Source organism: Typha latifolia, chromosome 6 (assembly GCF_019914945.1).
Source record: "Typha latifolia isolate L0001 chromosome 6, TyphaL0001v2, whole genome shotgun sequence".
In the NCBI taxonomy this organism is placed as follows: Eukaryota; Viridiplantae; Streptophyta; class Magnoliopsida; order Poales; family Typhaceae; genus Typha; species Typha latifolia.
The window spans coordinates 9,623,386-9,632,888 of record NC_133091.1 but is presented as its reverse complement, the minus strand read 5'-3'; the positions used below and the strand labels follow the sequence as shown (position 1 = coordinate 9,632,888).

General features: G+C 36.9%; 1 protein-coding gene across 1 annotated transcript; it reads left to right on the top strand.

The window, feature by feature from the left end:
* Positions 1 to 6,752: 6,752 nt before the first annotated feature.
* Positions 6,753 to 7,679, top strand: LOC140791150 (uncharacterized). The gene has a single exon (XM_073141561.1). It carries the CDS (start codon positions 6,837 to 6,839, stop codon positions 7,470 to 7,472), a length of 636 nt encoding a protein of 211 aa, XP_072997662.1. The 5' UTR covers positions 6,753 to 6,836; the 3' UTR covers positions 7,473 to 7,679.
* The last annotated feature ends 1,824 nt before the right edge of the window (positions 7,680 to 9,503 follow it).

Below are 9,503 nucleotides of genomic sequence, written 5' to 3'. Positions count from 1 at the left end.
TTCTAATGGCTCTAGTTTCACATATCTTAAATTTTTTGATGAAAAGATATAATTAAAAAGTTGGAGAAATGTCAGAATGAGGCAAAACGGTAAATATCCGACGTTGTGACGGTCATCAGAGGGTGGCGGACGACCAAGGTTGGTGGTGGACAGCCAAGGTTGGTGGTGTATGGCCGTATAGTTAGGTGGCTGCTAGAGGAAGGTGGTAGCTAGTGTTTGGGTGCTTGGAAGGGTTACGATTATAATTTACTCCTATGAAGATAAAGACGATCTAATAGCTATGATAAAATCGGTAAATGCGATAATAAGAAAAAATAACTAAACTTAATTAATTCTCAATACTTAGATGGATAAACTAAGAAGCTCACCCCCTCTATATGTAGAGCTTGGGTATAATGAGTCATACTCGGATTAAGACTTGCCTTAGAGGCTTATATAACTTAATTGAACTTGCCTTAGCGGCTTACATAACTTAACTAGACTTGCCTTAAGGGTTTACGTATGCATGAATCAATTAAAAGATAAATAGATTTGATCCATCGAGCCCAATGTTCTCATGATGTCATCCAATCTAACCCAGTTCACATCACCATTATCACCTTTGGCTATTTGCCACCCTCCGATAATCGCCGCGACATTAGAAATTTACAAATTTATCATGTTTTGACATTCTTCCACTATTTTAATTTTAACTTTTCACCTCGACCTCGGATTTACATGAAATAAAAGCCATTATAACTCTAACTCATGACTTTACCACTCATAAAAATATCATAATTTTCTTACATCTATATCGGTACAGATTTGGCTCATAACAATGGTATCAAAGCCATGTTCCTCGACCGATCGTTTACATGAGATCGTTGAAGACAAACAATAAAGGAGCAACCATGAAGGATTAGAAACTTATCTCTGTTCTTGTGGGAGTTTCTCCGATGCCACCACCACCACCACTAGCAACGATTGGCAACGAGCCACCAACATGGGTGAAAGCATTGATAAAGTCATCGATGGAGAGCTCCGAGAGGATTGAGAAGGTGATCCAAGCCTTGACGGCAGTTCTCCTAGCCTAGCATGGCCATCTTGCATCGCTAGTGCCACCAGCATGATAGATTTGCCGTCCACAAACTCACTATCTTCAAATCGTGAAGGAGGTGAGGAGGGGATCCAACCTGCGGCCGAAAACCCTCCTTCGGCCATGGAGGAGAACCCCCTTTCACTCTAGACCTAGGCCGCCACCGCAGCGATGCTAGAGCAGCTAGAAGAGATGGTTCCCAAGCCATCTTCCTCAGCCATAGTGGAAACAATGGCTAAAACCCTAGTTTTCCACGAATGGAGATCTAGGCCTTCTTAGTGCAAGCTACCACTGCCAACACCTTCCTTGGACTACTTGCACCCAAGCCATAACCTAAATCGTATGCATTAAGACCCCATCTTGAATCACCCGTGGCTAGAATTTGACACGGGCCACCCACTGTTAGGGTAAACTATGGCTTTAACAAGTGAGACCTTTTTCATGTGGCAGACCGAATCCTACATGGAGATCGAGGACATGTAATTCAAGAGCGATAGAAAGTATGGAAACCACCATGGACACCTTGAGGATAAGTTGATCGAAAGCATGGTGGATTGATGTAAATGAGGTCAAGTCAGATCCCATCGTAAGGACATTGGGCTCGATGGATTGACTCTATTTATCTTTCAATTGCTTCATGCTTATCTGTTATATAAACCCTTATGACAAGTCTAGTTATGTTATATAAACCTTTAAGATAAGTCTAGTTATATTATATAAGCTCTTAAAATAAGCGTAGTTAAATTAAGTAAGCCTCTAAGATAAATCTAATTAAGTCATGCAACCTATTAAGATAAATCCTAGTTTGAATTGTGCAAGTCTTTTGAAACACCCACTTCCATAATTCATGTGTTCCTCACGTGGAGCATGTCCACGTGATTCCCACGTGACCTATCAGTGAAATAATCTCACCGAGTATCTTAATAAGTCAAGAAATACCATACTAATCCAACAAATAATCCAGAATTATAATATCACAGGCCTCAACAAGCCTCTAGGAATACAAGTCTATCACAAATTTGATAAAACATAAATACCCTCGTAGGGGCTAAGTCCAACTGAAATAATAAAATAAACAAATGCTAAAAATAAAGGAATGAATCTGCTACTCCTCGATGTCTGCATCCTCTATAATCAGCTCTGAAATATTTCCACCAAAAATTGCAGTGAGCACGGGGCCCAGCAAATAAAATCTAATAATAATATAAGATTATTACATGATAAATAAATATGCAACTCATAACATGTCAGAAAAAATGTACATTATGACTTTTAATAGCTTTAATCATTATAGCTCATTTTACATAGCAATCCACATAGGAGTCGAGTCACAATAACATATCTCACAAAGCACCATAAAAATTGAGGGGGACTAGTCAACTAGTGGTATTATCGCCCATACATGCCTAGCGACGCTGCATATGACCGGTTGTCTGTGGCCATCAGACTAAGGACCCTAGTCATAGGCCCATCAACACCGTTCTAGTAATCATCACATAGAGCGAAATCATCACATATGGCTGATAAGAGCACACAGCTCAAAAGACGCCCTGACCCTGTGTCCTCGGGTACCGCTAGAACTACAATCCCTACTTCTCAATCATCTTTTCTAATATCATGCTAGTCTAGTCTTCAACTAGGGCAGTGTAATCACCTGAATGCTCCACCAGCTAGCGACCTCAGGTGTGGGCCGCTAATATAATACTATATAATATACAATCTACCCTTAACCCCGGGTTGAGTGGGTAAAAGGGGCACTGCCTAACTAGGACTTGAATAACAGTGATACATGCACGTGGTGTCATGACCTCTATTATTTAACATAATCATCACAATAACAGATATTATAAACAAGAATAGAGTCTATCATACATGTGCATTAAGTGATAAATAATGCAAGTAAGAATTGACATGTTATTAATTGCAGATATGAAATGTCATATAAGTTACACAAGTAAGAAAACGACATTTAATTATCATAGGTAAGAAATGACATAAGTATGCATTTTTCATAGACTATTATAGAATTCTACTCGCTTGGGATATTTCTGGAATCCGTCTTACTCTCCTAATCAGTCGGCTCTTCTTGAATTTCAAGATCCTTCCCGCACAATATTGAATCCGAGGATCGAGGTGAGGGGTTTTGATTAGCTGCCGGCGCTCCGATGACTCGCTGCCCGCGACGAAAACTTCGGCGGCTCGGGAGAGAAAAGGGAGAAGGGAAAAGCGAAGAATGGAAAATTCTGAAAAAAGGAAACTCGAGGGGGATGAGAGGAGATTAAATAGAGAAGAGGTGGAGAGGGCAACGGAGTGGAGTTAACTCCACTCCAGCGCACTTCTCTCCCACCTCTCGCAACTGACTGCGAGAGGTGGGGGAGGGGGAAGAAGGAGTCAGCGCACATGCCAAGCGCGTGCGCTGCGGTTAGGGTGCACGCGCATGGCGCGTGCGCTAAATTTTTTTTTTTTTTTTTAACGGGTGTTACATCTTTAGAACTAGTTCTAGCAGGACTCATTGTACCCAACCTCTCTATATATGAGAGGTTGGCCTTCTTTGCGGAAGCATTGAAACATTGAGAAACTTATTATCACATTTCGTTTATCGTAGTAGATCTAGATCCATCCAAAGTATCCAAACCCTAGCTACCATCTTCCACCACCCTTGGCCATCCACCACTCTCTAACGACCGCCGCAATGTTGAATAATTACCAATCTATCCAATTTTGACATTCCTCCACAATTTTATTTTTAACTTTTCATCTCGATTCAGACTCAAGTGAAACGAAAGCCATTAGAATCCTAACTCGTGAGACTACCACCCATAAAATTATCATAATTTTCTTACTTTTAGATCGGTCCAAATCTAGTTTGTAACAGAGTACTTAATTTATTTGACTAGGATAAGTTTTCTTTCCTAGTTGGTTTCAATTTTCTAAATACAATTAATAATTAGTTATCAAAACCTAGTAAGATTAGGCTTTCTAATTTGATTCAAATTCGATAGGTTTACTTTAATTTTAATCGGGGTTAGACTTTGTATATCTCTTTCACCTAATTTGTCAAGATTTTATGTATCTCCCCCAAAATTTTAAACTAAATTATCATGCATCTATTAATCTTCCATCTGATTACGCAATTTAACTTACGGCTTTCATTATAGAGAATGCTCTTTCAACTGTAGCTATTGTCACTATTATAAGCCTTCTCACTTTAATGAACTACCTAGTGGACATAGGTTGAATCCTCATTTGGTTGTTCTTAGATCAAACTCTCAAACTCTTCATGTCGTTGATAGGTGATAGGTTCTCTATGTAGATGACTCGGTTCAACTCCTCCGGTGCTCGATGATGAATCTATGACGTAGTCTAGCACATAGACTTGTGTAGTATCTCCATGAGGAAATTAGAAACCCACAAATGATGAACTTGAAGCTCCTCGTGTTCTCCATCTATAAATCCTCCCTCTAATACTTAGTTAAGCTTCTCTGATATGCTAAAAGTTATAGATAATAAATGACTAGCATCCAAACTCAAATATTTCTCACAATTGATAGGAAGATGAAAGTTTAAGTGACAGACCTTTGGAAAGGATGGATGCCCTTTGTTCTACCTCTATATCTCTTTTATAAGGATGGAGTAATATCTGCAATTCATACTAAGAAAATCACCATAGAAAGCACCAAGTTTGAATAGGTTTCCAAATTTTCCTAGGTGCTATTCTACATGATTGGTTCAAAAGCTGGTTCGCATCAAATTTAAATTCATTTTATTTCCTTCGTAGAATTAGTGTCACGATTCGGTCCTTACCAGTTCAAACCAATTCCACAGGAATGTTAATTTTGTGTCAACAAATTTACCATTATAATTAATTACACTTAAATAATAAAAGAATATACCATTATAATTTATTACACTTAAATAGTAAAATATATTGAGAAAGATATTTAGAGAAAAAAAAGAGAGGTAATAATGCAGCAATTTCAGAAAATAAAATCTTACCAAGTGATTATTCTATTATTATTATTATTATTATTTTTATCATCGCTAGATGCAAAACTTTAATTTTGTATCATTAAAATAATTTTATATTAAAAAATTGTAGTTTTCTTTTTGTTTTTTTTATTCTAATGCATTGGACGGCTGCCGCCTTACAACCACTAATTTGTTTTTATTATTAAAAAAAACCCTTACTATCGTACGAGGAAACAGTCAAAACTTATCAAGCACGTGCTACACCCATGCATTTCGGTTTGTATTCATTTTTATTAATACACATTTATCCTTTTCTTTTTCACGGAATATATATATATATATATATATATATCAGAAATTTTAGTATAAGCAAAGAGATGGAAATCTCATATGAATTTCTCAATCAATATTAATCATCCTCTTCCTATCTCTCAACATGTTTTGGAGATTTTTTAAGGGATATTGAATAAAAATAGCCGATTAAGGCTAAATTAACCGGTCTATATGTAAAATAACAAATTTATCCGTTAGTAGATTTAGATAGGGGTACAATCTCATTTCAACGATTAATTGGTATATATATATATATATAATTATTGCATATCATCTATACGATTAAGATACATCTTGTAAATATAAACTTCTCTATTTAATATGATGTTCTTATCATTGTAAAGATGGTCATCATGTCACAGTTCTTACTGAATTTTTATGTACTTACAGCCATGTAACAATTAAGCTATATATCTCTGGAAATAAAATGGATGAATAAATTGTTGGTATCAATAACAACTCTACATGTCCAGAATGCTAAAATAAATCTCATATGGCCATATATGCCACCTTTGGAATGAAAATTCCACCATGGCCACTCAAAGTTCATAGCTTGGTGGCAAATTATTGACCTTTTATTTACTTAACTTATGGTGTTCTTATTCAAGGGATTGTTTGCATCTTTTCACATCTGACCTTGTCTTCTTATACCATCTAAAATGGCCGACTTGCTCTCACTATCATCAAAACCTCGCAAAAAAGGCCTTTTCTAACATCTAGTAGTACCTATCAGAAGTATATCTAGTATTAATATTAAAACTGGACTTAAATTAGGGGAAAAAATGGTAATTTTACTCTTATATAAATTGCTTAAAATGATTCTAAAACTACCAAATATTACGTAATAACATAATACAAGAAAAGAAAAAAATATATAACTTTTGTAAGAAAGAAATTTAGTTTTAAATATTTTACAATCTAAGCTTCATATAAAAAGTAATTTAGTGATCTAAATATATTTATTAATTTAATCTGCTAGAAATATTCCATATACGTACTCCATGTACTATCGACGTGGCTCCCTCAAGTTCAGGCCACTTGGATTTTAAAATACAAGTTGACCAAGATTTCATTTGTGCGGCAAACTCTTTTCTAGGGAAATTAATTTCTAAATGATACGTTACGCTTTTAGAAAGTTTCTAATTTTAATTTTCGACGTATCCTATACACTCCACCGTCACGTTTTTATATATACATGTATACGTACATATAGTATTGTCGTGGACTTTTCAAGAAAGCTGACGAGCTCCCAACCAACGCCGACGGTTCTGACCACCGACCTGATCCAATCCCATCAAAGTCAAACACCCTCCTTCTATCTATCTATATAACCCAATTGATCGAAAGATGCCCGGATCAACAACCACTTCTTTGTTTTTTTTTTTCAATTTTTTATCTTTTACTTCTGAGATAGTATTCTTCTCCTTCTTCCTCTTCTAAGCACTAAGCAATTCGATCCATGGGCAATACTATTGGTCTCCCTCCAATTCCGTGCCTCCGCACGACGCCGCACGGCAGAGCGATCAAGCTGGTCTTCTGGGGCGGCGCCACCGAGCTCCTCCACGAGCCGCGACTCGCCGGCGAGGTCATGTTCGAGCACCCTGACCGAATCCTATGCCGCGCCGACGCCTTCTACATCGGCCTCCCTGTCCCAGTCATGTCCATGGACGAGCCGCTCCTCAAGGGCGCAACCTACTTCCTCCTCCCGGTCGACCGGTTCCCCTGCCACGTGGCGCTCACGGCAGCCTCCCTCGCGTTGCTGTCCCCCGCGAAGTCACCCCTGTCGCTTGTCGGGTTCGGGCAGAGCCCGTTCGAGTACCTGAAGGGAGAGGACGGCCGGACGCGGATTCGGGTTTCGCCCCAGTTCATAGCCGAGGTGATAACAGGAGGAGGTGGGCGGAGTAGTAGTAGTAGTAGTAGTAATAATCTCTGTAGTACGCCGGAGTTGAGGAAGCAGTATGAGCAGTTGGTGGGGTATCGAGAGAGAGCGTGGTCGCCGAGGTTGGAGACGATCGAGGAGAGAAAGAGAAGGAATTATACGAGCATCCATGGAAGGTTGTCGCCTGTGAGGTTGTTAGGGTTGGAGAGGACGTAAGAGTGGCAGAAAGGATATATGAGAAGGAAATTATGGGTTAACTTCATAGTAATTGTTCACAAATTAATTTGTTACAGATGATGTATTATTGGATCAGAATTACGATCCTCAGGGTTACTTCAGCATCATTAGTTGCTTGTATAATTTTTATGAGAAACTATATATAATTACAGGCATGTACAGAGAATATTGGGGTCTCCCAGAAGATGGAAGGAAAGAAATATTATGTATGTTGTTTCTTTAAAGAATTCGTATTCTTCTTAAATCTCGCACAAGTAACGCAGCATTCAGTGAATTTCGAATACGTGCGTCTTTTTTGACAGTGAGAAAATTAGGGGCTTTTTGGTTTTCTTTTTTTCATGAAAAATGTGATCTTTGGCATCTACATTTATGGTATAATCCTTGCTGTATTTTAGTATACAGGGAAAAGCTCATCATGACTCAATAAAATAAAATCTGAAGAGTTCTCCTTTTCACCAGAATATGCTATGTACTCCTTAGAGACTAGAGAAAGGGAATACATATGAGATCAGATAAATAAAACGAGCACCTATTCTTCACTTAGAATCCACCAAGGAAATAGGATCGAGTAAAATAAGAACTCATTCTTCTCAAGGATAATTGTCTACTAACTGAAGCTATGATGCTTTTCATTCATGAGAGAGTGATACATTTATAGCTTCGTGCATGGGACATAAGAGTTGGGAAACACACTCTAGTAGATGATCTAGATTCTCCATATGCTCTTTAATATTAGTGCTATATATCAAAATAGAAAATGGATAAGAAAAAAGTGACCAATGTAAAGTTTGAAAATTTTGATTCTTAAGTTGTATAAAAGTATTAGGAGCATTAGAGAATTCGAGAGGTATACATTGGTAGAGATAATAATAAGATTCTTGAAGAAAGGAAAAATAAAATAGAAGCAACTCTTAGAGACAAGGGATAAAAGAAGAAAAATATTCTGGAAATCTTTAGGAAAAGTAGAAAATGCTACCAAAGACTTATCTTATAGATCTCAGTATCCACCATATTTCTATATACATAGATGACTCTTAAAAGTTCCTAGTGACTCTTGAGATTTGTAACTTTTTTAATATTTTTTTCATGACTTTATACATGACCTTTGGGCTTACAAGACCTTTTGTTTATTTGCCTCTTGGACTTATAAAAATAGAAAGTAATTACAAAAATTAATTTCAACACCCACTCCTAATTTGTAATTTTCAACAACTTTGTGAACTTCTCAAATTTCTCTATGTTTACGGCCCTTGTGAGAAAATCTATCGGTTGGTCATTTGTGTTGATAAACTTCAATACAATTTCTCCTTCATTCACCAAATCTCTAATAAAATAATGTTAAATTTCTTTATGCTTTGTTCTAGCATGATATACTAGATTTTTTGTCATATCAATTGCAGACATATTGTCACAAGGAATTGTAGTTGGCTGCTGTTGTAGTTCCTTTAAATATGAAAGTATTTTTCTTAGCCAGATTAGCTTCACATGCTGCTTCTATTGCAAAAATATACTCTGCTTCTGTTGAAGATAACGCGACAGTCTTCCACTTTTTTGAGCTCCGAGATATGTACTATTGTACCAAGACAAAATAAATAGTCTAACATGCTTTTTTGATCATCTAACGAACCAACCCAATCACTATCTATAAATCCAAATGGCTTGTTATCATTTTCTTTCAAGTATAAGATTCCATGCTTCTTCATTCCTTGAATATTTCAACACTCGTTTAGTTGTTGCATAATGAAGCTTGCTTGGCTCATTCATAAATCTGGAAATAAGACTAACACATTGCATAATATCAAGTTGAGTGTTAGTAAGATAACTTATTATTTTCTGTAAATCCAAATAGCTTGTTATTATTTTCTTTAAATCTAATCACTATTTGTAAATCCAAATATCTTGTTATTTTTTTTCAAGTATAAGATTCCATGCTTCTTCGTTCCTTGAAGATATTTCAAAACTCATTTAGCTGCTGCATAATGAAGCTTGCTTGGCTCATTCATAAATCTG